This window comes from Lethenteron reissneri, chromosome 22 (assembly GCF_015708825.2).
Source record: "Lethenteron reissneri isolate LAM-NWPU_2019-01 chromosome 22, ASM1570882v1, whole genome shotgun sequence".
Lineage (NCBI taxonomy): Eukaryota > Metazoa > Chordata > Hyperoartia > Petromyzontiformes > Petromyzontidae > Lethenteron > Lethenteron reissneri.
In genome coordinates this window covers 14,162,740-14,180,704 of record NC_083800.1, presented here as the reverse complement: position 1 = coordinate 14,180,704, position 17,965 = coordinate 14,162,740, and the positions used below count along the sequence as shown (strand labels likewise).

The following is a 17,965-nucleotide window of genomic DNA, read 5'->3' as shown; positions in this document are numbered from 1 at the left end:
CTGCAACGCATCGTGTGATCTCATCTCGTTCGTCTCACCGACTCTTTTGCGAGCGTAACCAACACCACATCTACTGCACGTAGAATATCGCGTTGTGTTGTTGTTCGTGAATATCCTTCGTGGAGGATGGAAACGGATGAGGATTGCAATCGCCAGGGGGCAGCAGCAGCAGCAGGAGGAGCCGCATGGCCGCGCGGCCGCGCTGGTTCGCGTTCGGGTTCAACGCCTTCGGGCAGCTCGGCGCGGCGCGGAGCGATCCGCCGGAGCTTTGCGTGACCCGTCCGAGACGCGTCACGCTCGGGGCCCGCGGGAGGGCGGAGGCAGGAGACGACGAAGGGCAGCACGAGGAAGAAGACGGAGACGACGACGACGATGAGCAGGCCGTGGTTGACGTGGCCCCGGCTTGGGGCAGCGCGGCGCTGCGCGGTGAGCCCCGCGAAGTTCTTCTCGCCACGCTGTGGGACACGGGAATCGCAATTACGATGCTTTGTGATATTATTTTGTTGTTGTTGTTTGGGCCTCACGCTGCTGCTGAGCTTCTGGGGTTCGAGACCGAGGCATAGTTTGCTGGTTTAAAGAGAACCAGCTAAACTAACCCAACATTAACGCAGCGCTACTGCAAAGCCTCTATAGGCCGGCGAAATAAACTTTTTTTATTTAGACGGTAAACGTAATTGAAGTCTCCTTGTTTATTCCATTGGCTATTTGATCGCCCTCCCCGTGTTTTGTTTTAATAAACAACATCGCACAGTAGTTGTGTTTGTTTATATGAACGATGTTCCGGCCTTGTCGCCGAGGCTTCGTAGCGGCGCTGTTGGGGCCAGAGTGTGTGGGCTCGGTGCAAGTTGCCTCTCTCCGGGTCGATGAACATCTCTGAGGAGATTTATCATTTTAAAAATCACTGCGATAGGGGCAGCTGCAATGGATCAAGGTCGAATTGGCGCCGCTGTTGTGCGTGAAATAGGCGTTTTGTATGTTGAGGAGCGAGGTTAACGCGCTGCGCTACAAACCCCGAGTTCGATTCCCGCTCAAGATCCATTAACAGTCGCGATCCGAACCTGGGATGTCCTCTCGTTCTACTCCGCCTTTAACGAGTACCTGGCACGCTGTGTAAACATCGCCACGAGGGAGACAAAGGCGGTCGGGCGTGGTGATCGCCACCCCCCCCTCGTGTGGCCGTCCCGGCCCCCCTCCCGCTAACAGCACTTGACCCAACAGTCTGTGGCGGTGGTGGTGGGGATCTAAATCTATAGTCTTAGGTTTTTTCGGTAAAGTCACGTAGGTAAAAAAATAAAAATAGATATAAAATATTAAATGAAAATAAATCAATTAAATCACGACGTTTTGGAGGCAACACAAGTCTCCGTCTTCAGGTGGGACCGTCACAGCTAAATGTACTATTATTTGTTTTTTTTACCTACGTGACTTTACCGAAAAAACCTACGAGTATGAATCCTTGCAGTCACAAAAGCTTCAAATCTAGGGATCTAAATCTGCCTGGGTCACCACGCCTGCGCTGTGTGGGTCTCGATTCCTCCCATCGACTTCAAGTTCAAGTTCATTTATTAGGTATAGCCCTGTGAGCCATTCAGCTCTTGAATCGGGTGCAACCGCAACAAACAAAAAACAAAAACATGAACAAAAAACATCTTGGGTCACAAAGCGCCCACAGTCCACGTTCATCTCTGTTCCTGCAAACAAGCCCACTGTACATCTTCTTTCTGGTCTATGCCGCGTGTTTATGAGAAATACGCGTTACAAATAATTCAAATAAACGGCCACAAATAATTCAAATAAACGGCCAGGTATAAAAAAGGGACCATCCGCTAAAAGGTGTGAGATGTGCAAGGAGAGCCAAGTTATTCAAACCGTAAAGCCCAGTAAAGATGTAAATTGCACGTCTTCCTTGAGCTGGTGGTGGGAAGTCCTCTCATTCTTATTACAGAGGACACTGTCACTCATGCGAGCAGTGTTGACTTCTCACATTGCGTCTCGTTTTAATGCCATTGTGATGGGCTGCATCCATCCTCAACTGGGTTTTGAAGTCGATCTTTAAATTGCCACAAGTGCCACCACAGTTCAAGTGCCACATTGTGTACACGTGTCTTGCGCAGTTATAGGTACTGTATTACAAGGATACAAGTGTATAGCCCATTTACGTTTGCATGGATGTCACCATAACGAAATATATCTTTGCAAAGTGAAATAATTTTATCCGTTTTATTGAGCCCTAATTAATTGGGTTTTTAGACGTTTAGCTCATCCAAATGTCTTTCTCTTCCTTGGCAGGTTCTCGAGACGTGTGCATCCAGGGGTTTGCACAGGGAGGGAGAGCGGGCCCCACACGCGTTCCCCTGGCCGACGGTGCGCAGCAGCTGGCATGCAATGATAGTTTTCTCGTGCTCGTGACGCACGCGTGTGCCCAGGTGTGGGAGTGGAGCTTGGCTCTCCTGCCTCCAGAGGACTTGCATGAGAATGCACGTCCCCTTTGGGACATGCCCCTACTCTCGGGAGCAAAGGAGACACCAGGTACATTATGTAATCTGTAAACGTTCTATATTAAGGAATTGCTCTATGTTCATAATATAAATTTTGACTTGAAAGCTTTCGTGACTGCAGGAATTCATACTCTTTGGGTCTTTCGGTAAAGTCATGTAGATAGAAAAATAAGAAAAAATCACGACGTTTCGATCGCAACACAAGCAATCGTCTTCAGGTGAAAAAATACAGCAGGCAGACTGCTGAGGCAGGAAGACATATAGCGAGAGAGCTACTGCAGCCAAAGGTTATATAGGTCTGAGATGGGTACAACCCAAGGGTAAGTGGGTGGGGCTAGAGATGGAATTTGCAAGTAAATGTAAGATCGCAGAGCTAGGTACACCTCGGCCATTGTGTTGCTAGAGATTAGCATGTCAATCTGTTAATGTAACCCCACGGCTACAGTGTTCAAGAAGCCATTGTATTGCTCGAGATTAGAGATTAGCATGTCAATGTGAGACGACTCCCACAGCAGCGGCTGTGTTAATGAGAGACATTCAGCCTGTTAAACAACGAGCGCCACCGCCGCATCGAGGAAAAGGGAGCAGCAGCTATGTTAGTGAGACATTTAGCCTGTTAATGTGAAGACATTTAACAAGGTAATGTTACTCAGAGAGTCGGAAATAACTGCAAACATAGGCAGGTAGGATGGAAGCATCACAGCCAGTTATGACTTTACCTGGTTAATAATGTCCTTCCAATGATTGCTCAGTTTGTACCCATCTTCTCGGTTGAAATTGTGTCTGTGTTTATATATCTGGATGGCTTCATGAACAAATCTTTGTTGATAGCCAGTGGGTTTGCATAGTACCTTCGTCTTGGAGAAATCAATTTCATGTGTGCCCACAGCGTTAAAACAATCATCAGCCACGGCAGAGGTGTTGGTCCTACCGTGTTTCAGATCCGCCTTGTGTTTGCGAACACGATCTGAGACATGTCGCTTAGTTTCCCCCATGTAACTACTGCCGCAGGCACAGCTTAGTTTGTAGACACCGGGGTATTGCATGTCAGGGATCACATCCTTCACAGATGGGATCAGATCACGAATTTTACGTACTGTATTGAATCGGACCTGGATCTTGTGTTTGCTCATGATTTTGGAAATATTTTTGGTGACCCCTGCTATGTATGGCAAGGTGATGGTTTTGATTGGGTCCTCAGGTGGTTCTCTCCCAACGGTTGGGATGACAGCTTTACGGATTGTGCAATCCGAATATCCATTCATCTTGAGGGCTTGGTGTACGTGCTCCAGTTCACTGGATAGGTGGTGATGGTCAGAAATGCAACGGGCTATATGGTGTAGTGTTTTGATGAGGGAATTCTTCTGGGCTGGATGGTGGTGGGAGTTAGGTTTTAGATAGGCATCCGTGTGGGTGGCTTTCCTGTAGACAGTGTCCCGAAGAGCCATCTGGTCTCTTCTCGATCAAAACATCCAAGAATGGTAAATTGCCATTCTTTTCCACCTCCATGGAGAATTTTATGGCTGGGTGTATGGAATTGATGTGGTTGAAGAATTTGTTCAGAGCTGGCAGGCCTTTGGGCCAGATGACGAACATGTCATCTATGTATCTCTCCCACAAGGAAGGACATAGGATGGATGTCTGGATGGCATCTGTCTCAATTTTTTTTTATAGTACAGCGACACATTCAATCACGTATCTCCCCTGACCATATATACACCCCCGCCCAGTTCTGATAATGGAAAGTGTGTTGTTTCAAAGTGTACTCTAAAGTACAAATAAAGAATTTCCCTGTATTTAAAGCAGTTTGTGGGGTTTTTTTGTCCAGTAACCTAGTTATGCATTGCATAACTGTAATTTTCTATTGATGTTCACCTAGCGGACCTTTTCTCATGTCGGCCTCTACATCGGTCTCCAGTGAGTCAGATATGCAATGCTGAATTGTATAGTTTAAAATTGACACACTTGCAAACATTTTTGCGAACCACCATTGTTTTTTCTGCTTTGCATTGCAAATAATACATCTTTTCCTGGAAAGCATCACTTCTCATATGTGCTTTCATTTTTGCATTACTCTCTCCAGTGAAATGTGTTGTATTATGTCTGTGTTATAATGGGATTTATATTATGGGTATCTAAAAATTGTAAACATGGATATAAACACACAAATGGTGATAAAATATTGTTTAAAGATGGTTTCAGTTTTCAACATACAGTACTGTAACTGGTTTAAGCAAAAAGAATTCTGATAGATGCTGGCAGTCACCCCTGGTAATCTATTGTGTTCGTGCTGCATTATATATTGTCACCTACAGCTATCTTGCGAAATCTGCCATTCGCTGCAGTTCCGTGAGAGTTATGTTTATAGTGTCCCTAGGTTGCAATAAACGTAACTATTCTGCTTGGACCATGGTGCATGATCATTGGGAGAGCTTCCCACCTCTTCATTGCATGCTGCATTGAGAGAAATTAGGCTGGCGCTTTTTAAAATGACATAACAGTGTCAGACCACGGAGCCAAGGGGATTGCGAGACAGAGACGTCATGATTTGTGATACACCATGGCATCGCTCACCGCATCGCCAGTGACGGAGACAAAGTGAATAAGCCCCTGTATCCTCATTGTTCCCTATTACATAATTACGACTTAGATGATGAGGGGTGACCTATAAAACGTAGACAACTCATATTTCCATTTTCTAAATAAAAATGCCTGATTTAGACAATATTTTACAGTTCTGAGTACAATTCAAGATGTGGCAGCATAATTAAATTAATACTCCACTCTTGACCAAACCCTGCTTTTTATAGACACCCATGTTTGGGTCGGTGTGTTTAGTTGCATGCCATAGGATGTGTGTGCTAGCAGGCCACATGAAGTCAAGTCGTTAAGTCATGAAGTCTGTACACGTGAACATTAATCTCCCTTTTGTTTATCTCACTTTCATCTCACTAATTGTTCTCTTGTGGACATCACTCCTCTCTTATCTTGTCTCACTTTAGTATCTTATCTGACTAATCTGTATATCTTTGTCTTGGCTTGCCATATCTCTCAATAGGCCACTCCAATGGCCTGTGTGAGTCAGATGTGTGCCACAAGTTTAAGGACCATGATGTAGAATATATTGGGTGTACTGTAAATTCCATTAATACAATCTAAATTATTAACTATTAATTTAAATTAATATGTTTAACAGACTTTTTTCAAAAATACATACAAACAACAGCACTTAAGTATGTATGCATAACAGGTACGTTTGGTTTAATAAATTTTGCGTGAATGCAATTGACAAATTATGGACACTTTTCGATCACCATAACCGAATTTCCGTATGAACAAAATTTCACATGGCACATGCCATGTGATCAAACAAGAACCACCCAGGAGGCTGCATCATCTATTCGTGACTGTCATGGCATCCCTACCGTGCAATAGTAATGTCTCCGCATCACCTTTCCACTCATTCCAACATGCAGATGTTTTGGTGAGTTCCCTGAAATGATTAATTTTTGTAAATGTATTACTCAACCATTTCAATATTTATATTCTTTATTATTATTTTTGTATTGTGAAAAGTATATTTGTAGGTTTGGAGTAGTGTTTCAATGACTATCTGAAACACATTTGTAAAAGCCATTTTGATTTACGAAATTTAGTTTTACGCGTGTTTTTTGAAGAACGCATTCCTTTCATAGATTTAGGGATACCTGTATACCATTTAACCAGTGGCGGAGCCAGGATTTTCAGGTACGGGGGGCAACCCTTCCAGCAATGAAAAATGATAGGAGTTGTTAGTAAGTAAGGACTTGTACCTTGCTTTTTATTCGACGCGTGTGCGGCGATGGCGCAGCCATCGATCGAGGGTTGAATTCGAACCGTGTGTGATCGGCATCGCACTCGCTGAAGGTATGCCTTCAGGGAAGTCGTGTACTGTATACGCAATAGCGCACAATTCTGAGTCACTTATAACTGCTTTGCCGTTACTTATTGCCAATTATGGACTCAGACTATTGTCCTATCATTTCATTGAGTCCCTGCCACATAATAATATGCTAAAATGCTACACAGTGCCAGTGGAGGTTGCAAAATGCCGATTTATTACTAATAAACCCCAATGATCTGATCGAAATTAGGGATTTCGATCGGATCATTGGGGGGGCGTGTAAGCCACCCCACCCCCACTGGCTCTGCCAGTGCATTTAACAATACATTGGCAATTTAAAATATAACTTTTTTGGTCTTTGTTCAGTTCCCTAAATAATTCAGGAACATACAGTGTCATTCCACATGAATGAGGCATTATACTTGATGTTTGTGAAACTTTTATATTTTGAAAAGACCAATGGAATTGTGAGTGTACCCTTTTCATGTGAATTGCTACCGTCTCTTACATTGTTTTTATAGCTTTATTTTGGTGACTTCGAAAAGTTTTGGTTTAGCCATATTTGTTATAGTATAGAGTTAGACTGATAACTTTTATCGAAATTGTCTTATGGTTGTTATTGTTTGACTTGCATCCCACTGGGATTTTTGCACACAGCATTGATATACGGTGCTTTTTTCTGGAAGACTGCTGTTTTTTCCTGGATTTTTCTGTTGCGCGTAGTCACTTTAAGATGTTTCTTGTTCATGTTTTTGTTTGTTGCGGTTGCACCCGATTCAAGAGCCGAATGGCTCACAGGGCTCTACCTAGTAAATTAACTGAACAACTTGTTACTCTGCTGTTCCTGTGAAAGCAGTGCTCCCTCTCGTGCCCGGTGGTTATGTTGACCTGCGACCTCCTTTCTTCCATCCACTGCCTGAGCTGGCGGGAGGGGTGCGGGCTCTCCAACTGGCCCTGGGGCGCGAGCATGTGCTCCTTCTCACAGATGATGGAACCATTTGGGGTTGGGGCCCCGGCAGGTAAGAACAGAACAGGTCTAGGTGGCCGCAAGTGATTTATATACATTTTTAGCAGCATCAGTAGACAATAGCATTCGGATATGTAAGGCAAGACACATCATTAACTGGTACTGTGGACATATAAACACGTCTACACTAATTTAAGTTGGAAATATTTCTGTAAAGTGAAACTCAAATGTGTTTGAGACGCTACCCTTCCGTTTCACATATTAAACATGTTTGTGCACAATAGATAGTGACACTATGTTACTCATCAATGTTTCATTGGAGTGGGTAGGAACACAAATAAAGCTTATGGGAATGGAAGGGAAAAATATTTATAAGTTTACTAGCTTTACGACCCGGCTTCGCCCAGGACTTGGATTCACCACGCCCGGCCGCCTTTGTCTGCCCAGTGGCGATGTTCACACACCACAGCAGTTACTCGTTTGAGGCTGAGTCGACCTAGGGGAGGCCCAGGACCGGTTCAAATAATCGTCACCGGTGGTGGCCGTGAGCGGGAATTGAACTCGGGTCGCCGGGTTCGTAGCGCAGCGCGCGAATCGCTGCGTAGTCGCTGCCCCCCCCCCACACACACGGGATAAAGAGAAAGATCCCCGTGTAGCCTGTGAGACTGTAGGGGGCAAGTGCTGTTAGCGAGCACCTATGAAGGCCGGCAGCGCGCTACGTACTACGCATGCGCTGGTGACATGACAGATGTGACGTCACAGCTCACTTGCCGTGCAAAATATATGCATTTTTATAATTTTTGCATGATGTACAGTCTGGAAAGTACCCACATGGCAAATTTGAAGTTTGTTGCATATCGGGAAGTACGCTGAACATTTTGAACAGACACACATAACAAATTTCCCTTTTATATATAGATAAGCTTACAAGACAGAATGGAATGAGAAGCCGATTGGGTGGAAATTAAGCTTGAACTGAAAGTATGCCCTCGAAAGAATTTGCAGCAGTAACGCACATTTCTTATTTACACGTGTGTTATTGGTTCTGTGGGTCATGAGTTAAGCCTGTTATATTGAACTATGACTGTCCAATATAGAACTATTTTATCTGCATCCAGGCTGCTCTCTGTTCAGGATATGATACATTGGACAGTGATTAATGTTGGGTATTAAATTGAGTATTAAATTAAAAGGATAATTTTTTTCTAGAGGGTTCACCTGATTCCTGCAGCCCCTAGGAGTCGCTACATTCACGCAATTTAAAAGAGTGAATTGATTCTTAAATCGAATTGTGAAGCTGAATCGCGACGATTCATCAAATCATCGCCAGGGGGCGTTTTCGTTGCTCCCCGAGTAGCATTACATTTTACTGCTGGTGGTGACGTGCACATTGCCTTGGATGGAAGCAATCCTATTGTTAACAATCATTTAAAATAAAGTGATGCCACATTGCCCACGTTAAATAATAATTAAATGTGGGTCAACCATAGAGGACATTGGGGACCACAGGAGGAGAGAGGGACGCACATTGGCATGGCAAGAGAAACATGGAATTGGACTAAGGTGGCAAACAGAAATGCATACACACGAAAGAGAAAATAATTATATAAGCGAATAAAGGTATCGTAATGAACCAAATAATGTTTATACGTACCATTTTGGAAGGGTTTATTTTTCAGTATTCTCAAATTCTTGTGAGGTGCAGTGCTTCATGTGGCCTACTGTGTTCTGTTGTGGTTTCTATAGACTTTGTTCCTAAAGGGTGCGCATAAACATTCTGTGTTTGGCATTTACGAGGTTTCTCCATTCATACGCCTATAATGTGTTATAAATCACGAATTCTCTCTGTTAAATATAAGGAAACTAATCAATTGGGCACAATGACTCGGCTGATATTGGTTCCTCTTTAAGTTTATCTTTTATAAGTGAAATTGAGCATTTAATCCATTTAAAAATTGAAAAGTTGCAACCCCCCAAAATGCATTTACTACGTTTTGTTATTGCTTGTTAAACTATGTTAAGTGCCTTGAGCCAATGCGTTTTATAAATATACAGTTGTTAAACTCTATTTTGCGCACCCATCAAGTTTAAATAATACGAGTGGATGTGGCCAAGTGGTTTCAGAGGTCAGAGCACAGAGCTGGCATATTTGGGATTCCGGGCTTGATTTTGGGCAATTATAAACTAGAAATGAACAGTGAGATGATGGTGTGTTGTCCAACTTAGGCATGGACAGCAAGGACATGGTACAACAGAGGCCGAGGCGGCCCCCCGGCCCGTCGAGGGACTGCAGGGCCTTCCCATGGTGGGCGTAGCGGCAGGGGGGTGGCACTCGGTGGCCCTCAGCAGTGAGTCATCATCCTGCTATATCTGATATATTTAATATTTTCACTGCTTGTCTTGCGTGTACATAATAGCTGTGCGCTTGGGAGGGTTAAAGAGATTCCTGAGTTATTGGTTGAAATTCTACGTTCCCCAGGTCTGTTATTTTATAGGATGACCATTGTTGAGTCCCAATAAGTGGTACGAATGTTATTGACTTTTATTGACTGAAGGGATAACCTGTGCTGTCTTCTTCATTTCTTATGACTCCCCATCACTCTCCGCTACCTCATGCTTTTCTTCATTGTCACTTGATATCGTTCTATTTTCTTATGCGTCCTTTATCCTGTCTCCTCTCATCCATCTCTTGTTACTGCCTTTCTCCTGAAAATGAAATGATAACATGGCAATTTGGCAACTGACACTGAAAATGCATCTTAAAAAAACTATAGCTGAAATTATGATTCTTAATTGAGTTTAGGGTTGGGCCTTCTGACCTAAGGTTATGTGTCCTAACCCAAAAGTAAATTATGAAACAATAGATCACAAGGGGCGGGGATAGGGAGGAGGTGAATCGATATTTACTCATTCTGTTAAACTTTATTTCTGGACATGGAAAGGTCCTTATCTCCATCACGTGTTCACAGGATAGATGAGACATGAGCACTGTCTTAATTGTATGTCACAGTTTGATAGATCCACATGAGACCAGTGGCCCTTGGGAACTACAGGACTCAAGATACTGAACCATGGCAGCACCCACTTGAACATCATATTATGATTGGTTCACGAATCCTTGGAGAACTCTGACTACTGGGAAGGTTTTCAGAGCCGCAGTCCCACGAAAAGCATGGGAATACCTAAGCAGATTACATGAGGCATTTTGTTGGATTTTTACATTTGTTTTTCACAATGATTGCTATCAGTGTTAAAACTGTAGTAGAAATGGAATCTTTGAGCTGCTCTTAATTTTAACACCTGACATATGCCCAGGTAACACTGATGTCCCATGGTTATAGAGAAACTAAAATTGTGAAATGGTTTTGTCTACAGTCACATTCTCACAAACAAGTGTATTTGTTGAGTGCTTCCGTTGAGACTGTTCTCTCACGGTGCAACGTGCAGGGGGTGGGGATGTTTACACTTGGGGCTGGAATGAAGCTGGACAGCTGGGCCTGCCATCAAAACGTGGTCTCGGTGAGGGGAGTAACTCTCCAAAACGATGCAATCTCCATGGTAAGTGAGAAGCATATAACTGTGTGCAGTGTTTAGCACAGATTTTAGTGTCTTGATGCTTTTTGGACCCACTTATTCTTATGTATCACTAGCTTTACTACCCGGCTTCGCCCGGGACTTGGATTCTTGTCTTGGATTAATAGACGGTCTACGCGGAGGGTGCGGGGGGGGATGCGTGACATCAGCAGGCACACTGCATAATGCTGCCGCATGCGGGTGACATCAATCACAGATGTGACGTTACCGCTCACTTGCCGTGCAAAATATATACATTATTGCACCCCCCCCCCCCCCAAAATACAAAAGTCGATTTTTATACTTTTTGCATTATGTACAGTATGGAAGCTACCCACATGCCAAATTTCAAGTTTGTTGCATATTGGGAAGTATGTTAAACATTTTAAACAGACACACATATTCACAAATTTTCCTTTTATTTATATAGATTCATTTTATATCGTCTTCCTCTGTTGCAGTACTCCCATTGTCACCCAACCTTGACTTCTCAGCTGGTGGAGACAAAACTCACTTTCACAGCCAACGCGATAGCTGCGTGAGCTGCACCGATTTTGTTAATGCAGGTGACACCTGATTGGACATGAATAAATGTATCAGAGCTCATGTCATGGTATTATGAATAGTGATTGGTAAGGCACTTAGCAGTATCTCCTCCAGCCCCATTATCTGGATGCCATCGGCCAGTTGGAGGATCAGCTTGTGTTGGTAAAGCTATGATTACCAGGGCCTTACTTCCCTGTTGTGGTAGCTTTTCTCCCACTGCAGACTCCGCTGCCTTAAGTAATTGTAATACAGAAGGGGCCTCAGCCATACACCATAGATCCTTTTGACACTGCATGCATATGGCTTCCACTTACGATGTTGCCCATCTCACATGATTAGGATAGGGAGTTGGAATTAAGAATACATTCATCATAATGGACAGTATGTATGTTGCACTTCTTTCGCACCGTACGTAGCTAACCATAATAATTGAAGTATCTCTGACCTTGCCGCCCATCCATTTAGAGCAGTTTGGTTATGTTGGCAGATGCGCATATAATTTTTCATTTTCATCAATAACCTTAATAGCCAAATGAGATACCATTGAGACGAGTCTCTTTTGGAAAAGAGACTTAGAAAAATAGACTTAAAGACATGTGTAGCTGATACAGTCCACTTAAAGTTGTGGTCAGAAGAGGCAAAATCTCGGAAATTTTAGAGTTATGAATGGAACATGACATATTTATGCTGTATAATGGTGGATTAGTGATTTATGTGAAATACTCTCCACTTAAAATGAATGCATACGCACTCTTTAAAACGTTCATGACACTGGACAATTGTTTTCGAAACAGTAATAGATTATAGTCATTTGATTATTTGTAACATGGTTGACAACCTGAAAATGATATCACACTGCTCAAATTTCAAGCGATTTCCCTATAGAAAATGAATGGATTATATAACATGTAGGCTTTCACAAACAATATTATTCATAATAATTTTTTTGGGGTTATATCTCGGAAATATAAATGTGTCGTGAACCCACCACCACCCGACATAGCTAATTAGTAAGGTTTGTCACGTAAACAAAACGTGCAATGAGTTACTATTTCAGCACCATTCTGATAGCTATAGGCTCAGTGCTGCTTGGAAGCATATTATTAAGTAATACACCATTTTATTACATGCCTATTCACATTATCACATGCTTTTTAGCTGTGACTAATCCAACCAGGAATATATACTGGATTTTCTCAGATTAACATGACCCATTGTAACTTATATGACCACATTAACCCCCCTCTGGTCTTCACACTTAATGGGCTCACAGTGGTGACATCACCTTTACTCTATTTAAAACCACAACAGGAAGACTTCTTCACAGTTCTCGCTAATCGCTTGATGTAGCTGGTTTTTTCATCGCCAATGAGATGTTGTACTCAAATTGTATTTGTTATGGGTTTACTCTCCAATATACCGGTGTACTAAAGTACGTGACAAACCTTACTAATTGGCAGTCGGGTGGTGGTGGGTCAACGACATATTTACGAGAGTTTTGTGCTTCTGAACTGGAAGATTCATATACTTATTGACATGTGCCACCTTTTAAAATTATTGGTGGAGCAGTATTGCTCGACTTGGTGGTGATATTAATTTTTTATTTGTTGCCTTTGCTCTAGCAATGTGGAAGAGTAATTTGTGGAAGGTACCGGAGGTTTATGTTGTCTACATTTTGTGATTAATTTGTTTTCGACAAGGGCGGGAGAATGATTGTTCACTGGTGCCACCGTCGGATACAAACAAACAACAACATGGGTGCAGAGCGGATGAAGAACGAGAGCCACAAGACGCCTCTCATGGAGAAAAGGGAGAATCACAGAAGACGGGAACACAGTACATCTCAATACAAGCCTTCCCTGCACTGCTGGACTTCCCCGGCGATGATGAGATTTCGGCCGTCGCCGCTGGGTCCAGGCACACAGTCGCCCTCACGAGTAATTTTTATCTCAACTTCATGTGTCAATTAGTTGGCAATTTCCTTTACATGAATTCTGTTTTCAGAACTAAAGCTTGTTTGCAGCTTACTTGTGTATCTAAATATGAAAAATATCAAACAAATCCGTGTAGGATTTTTATGTTTTGTCCATTTTAAATATTTGAGTAAATCTTAATTTTAAATATATGGTTCACCTTTATGGGAGAGCAATAATGCGGTGATTTGTGCACCTCTTAACTGGCGACACGTGTCTGTTTCCTGATCGGCTGTTGCAAGTAATACCTGACATGGCCCTGGCCCCCAATATGTCACAAACTGACCAACGTGGTGAATTTTATTCAAACAACTCCCATGCGCAAAACATAGTGTGAGAAGACCTTTGCTATACTTAAAGCATGTTTATTAAAAGAAGATGAAGAGAGATGCAGAGACAGAGAAGTAAAAAGTACAGAATTATTATTCTGGTTCACGTGAAATTCATATAATATTTGGCCATATAGTGAAAGTGTTGTGTGCACAGCTAGGTATCACAGCATTTTCCCTATTTCCTTTTTTAATATTTAGAAATTTACAGTATTCTTCTGAAGTCATTCACAAGTTAGGTATGCTGTATTGACACCTTATGATATTGGACCAAAATGAAAGTGACCATGTGTCATGTTGATAGTGAGGGATGCTGCCGTGGTATAATTGTTAGAACATGGACTTGCAATACACAGGTCTCATGATTGATCTCCCAGATTTCTTAACCCCCCCCCCCCCCACTATCCACCCAGCAGCACGAGCTGCGGGTACATGCCAGCTGTGGGTGCACGCCAGCTGTGGGTACACACGAGCTGCGGGTACACGCCAGCTGTGGGTGCACGCCAGCTGTGGGTAGTCGCCAGCTTTGGGTACATCACAAAAGATCTTCAGGGCATGTGTAGTGGGGTAAAGTGTGAGTACTCCCAATCTTTTCCAAGACATCTGGCCAGCATGGAAGCCAAAACATACTAGTGGAGGCCCTAGCAGTGGCATGAACAAGTAATTGCAGTATTATTTCCTGTGTAAATATGGAAATTCAAGAAGAGTGCATAACGGCCATTAATTTCAAGCTAGCTGATCGTAACGTGAATTTCAAATTACTCGGTGTTAACTTCTACTTTGTTTATTTTGGTTGCAGAGTGTGGCAAGCTCTACACATGGGGATGGGGTAAGTGATTGTGTGTACTTGTTTACATGTGCATCAGTACTGCTTTGAAATCTATTTCATCCAGATTGTGCTACTATTAAGTGTGTATATTGGCAACAGCTTCCTACCTGCGTTGCATGTCATGGGACAACATAGGAAAGGTATTCTTTTAGCTATGCTCTTATTTACAATTATATTTATCATCTTATTGGATGTGTGTAATAAAGCCACTTTGATCTGTTATACGTGTTCGTATTCTCGTACCCTTGATCCTTAGAATTATTTGATGGTACACAGTGATTTCCTCCTGCACATATGTGTACAAACTGATTAGCATAAATTAAATTTCCTGTCTACCTCATACTCAGCTTGCATAGAGAAAACATCAGCTTAGTTGTACAGTGCATAAACAAATGAGTGGACAGCCCTGCTGAAAAGGAGCTGTCAAAGTTCTCACTGCTAAAAGCAGCCCTCACATTGGAAATGAGTTTTTACAACGACCGTGTTAGAAATAACTACCTTATTGTCTGTATGTGATGTTTTGGATGCCCCACTGTGTAAACTTAAATACATCTCATTGTGATATATAATGCAATCTAAATTGGCTTGCCCTTGCCTCTGGAATAAAAAAGATTGACAACATTAAGACTCATTGGGAAGTGATAGTTGGGCAGATCTGTCTGGGAGGCTGCTATTTTGTGCCTTCTGAAAGAGAGCAATATTGATATTAAATTATATGGAAAATCCTCGCTAAACGCATTTTTTCACAATGTGTTTCACTATCATACGGTTCCTCTATTGGGAAACACTTTTTGAAAGACAACGTGCGTGCCGTTATCATGCGGTTCATGAGCAGTCGATGACAAACTGTTTTTTTGGTCTGGGCCGCTCAGTAGTATGGGAATTCTGGGTCTACGTGTGGAGTAATACAGTACGCAGCGTACCCTCATCTCAGTTCTTTGTCCCATCATGGGATGGCTAGGGTGATTTTAAAGTGCAAATGTGCATTGGGTTTATTTATACCCTGCAATGTACATATAATAATTCCTCGCTTAACACATTTTCGCTTAACGTGGCACTTTTCAGGTACGCATCTACAGCGTTAAATATATGCACGCCAGACTATGTTCAAGATAGGAATAACTAAATACCTCTTCTATAGGTAGCAAACTAGTTCACAAATGGGATAAGTAAGACACCTCAGACCAAATTTTGGTGTGTAATAAAGCTTTGTTTCATGTAGTTGGGATTTTAGCAATTTGTTTTTTTTTAAACGTAATAGGAACAGTTATTTTTAAAAATTTCAGGTGTGCATAACTACACACTGATGCAGCTTCTCGCTCTCCCAATCAAGAAAGAGGCCATTAGCTATGTTCACCCTTTCAAGCACTAACCAAGCTCAAGACTGCTTATTTCTTGATCTGATGAGATCACATACATTCTAGCTGTTATGGACATTCTAGGCATGCATTGGGCAGTGCTATAAAATCCAATCTTGTATTGTACTTCCATGTTCCCCCACCATACCCATCACACTGATTAGCGTGAGAAGTATGCTAAATAACCCTCATGACATGCATGGAATTGAACGACCTCCATCCCGCAGTGGATTGACACGGTCTTCTGTCACTACACGTACATATATTGTAAAATGGTATTCTAAGTTGTCCGCAAAGCACATTTTGTCTTTTTTAAGTTCTCCGCTAACCACCTATGGAAGTAATTTATGACAAAGCTAATTTGCGTTCAACATATTACAAATGTAGAATGTGTTTAAGTCGTACATCCACAGCGAACACCAAAGGTGTGGCAATGCTTTAGGCATAATAACCGACACGCTTTGGTTGTTGTTTCACCTTTCAGGGGAGCATGGCCAGCTGGGCCATGGCTCCCGCAGGAGTTGGGACGAGCCACAGCACGTGGAATTCTTCTGCCAGCACAGCCTCGAGGTGGTGGCAGTGCGCTGCGGTGACTGGAGCACCTTTGCAATGGCACGGCCTATGCCCAGCAATAAATAAAGTAAATGTTTCCTATTTATAGGGCTTGAAAGTGTCTTTGGAATTACCTACTATAATCACCCATAAATGTCTGTCCGTCCCACGTGTGACGTCACTCCACATGAGGCCCATCCCCCCGTGTGACGTCACTCCACATGAGGCCCATCCCCCCGTGTGACGTCACTCCACATAAGACCCACCCCCCTTATTAATATTCATGAGTGGGTGGATTTTTACACGAATGCAGAAAAAGGTCGAGCTGAATTAAATAATTTATTACGCAAAGTTGCTTCAAATATGACGTTTCTTTACAGAAAGTGACGGTGAAAAATAAATCGACGCAGCACAGTGCTACATCCGTGCGTGATGTCACTGCAAAAGAGACCCTCTCATTCATATTCATGCCCGCGTGGAAATTTACACGAACGCACAAGAAGGTTGCGCACTCCACATGACGCACCCCTCCCAACATTCTGCACCCCTCCACAATAACCATGAGTGGGTGACGTCACTCCACATGTCGCACCCCTCTCCAATAACCATTAGTGGGTGACGTCACTCCACATGGGGCTACCCACCCCCTCAATAATCATGAGCTGAACAATTTTATTTATTGAATATTTCAGATTTACTGCAATATGCACCCGTCCTTGGATGGGCAAAAAAGCTCGTCTTTTATATTCGACATGGTGTCTGTCAATTCTAGCAATGTTGAAGAAAGCATGGCCCTTTAAGGCCCTTGATTGGTACAATTGGCAAAATGTGTTGATGTAATGAAATTTGAAACTTAATATATAGAAATGGAGACATCAATGATAACTTCGGTTTAAGGCCATAGCTTACACTGCATCAAAATATATTTCGCCATGTGTAAATCAGCTTTGCCCACCAGATTTACTTATGGCAAAAGTAAGTGGACGCCACACCAAGTCACCAGGTCAGATGTCAAACCTATAGTCAGACGAGCAAAAGTGTGGATTTACACTGCGAATATACAGTGAAGGCCTGTAATCTATCACTGCGGAGACAGGTTTGTGGATCGTCTGTGAGATTCCCACACCTGCTTGGCTGTGCATTGAGCAGGACTTGACAGGACAATAAACGGCTTCATAAACCCAGTTGTGCCTCGTATGTGTGGGTTTTCTCTGGGTACTTGATTTTTATACCATATGCAAAATACTTATGAAAATGGAGTAAAAAAATCCCGATATTGGACAGTCGAAAAAAATTGTCAAGACTCAGCTTTCCCTACTCAACTGCCTTCTTAGGCTAGTGTGTGCATAGCTGATTGCAAGCTAGCCCAATAAATACCAGTAATTTTATATTTATAGAGTGCCTTAGCCCAAGGTATTAGAGCAGCCTATTAAGCTGGCTATTCCAGTCCCCGCTTC

General features: G+C 42.7%; 1 protein-coding gene across 1 annotated transcript; it reads left to right on the top strand.

Moving 5' to 3' along the window:
* The first annotated feature begins 169 nt into the window (after positions 1-169).
* LOC133345664 (RCC1 domain-containing protein 1-like) lies at positions 170-17,692 on the top strand. The gene is made up of 8 exons (XM_061556624.1): positions 170-426; positions 2,290-2,529; positions 7,238-7,400; positions 9,575-9,696; positions 10,796-10,906; positions 13,168-13,404; positions 14,569-14,598; positions 16,441-17,692. The coding sequence occupies exons 1-8, from the start codon at positions 186-188 to the stop codon at positions 16,593-16,595; spliced, it is 1,299 nt and encodes a 432-aa protein (XP_061412608.1). The 5' UTR covers positions 170-185; the 3' UTR covers positions 16,596-17,692.
* Positions 17,693-17,965: the final 273 nt, after the last annotated feature.

Bases quoted from the DNA above. Each gene is read 5' to 3' on its own strand.
- LOC133345664 (XM_061556624.1), top strand. From the start codon at position 186: ATGGCCGCGCGGCCGCGCTGGTTCGCGTTCGGGTTCAACGCCTTCGGG. The intron at 2,530-7,237 runs GTACATTATGTA...CTGTGAAAGCAG, and splicing joins GGGAGCAAAGGAGACACCAG to TGCTCCCTCTCGTGCCCGGT. The intron at 14,599-16,440 runs GTAAGTGATTGT...TTCACCTTTCAG, and splicing joins GCTCTACACATGGGGATGGG to GGGAGCATGGCCAGCTGGGC.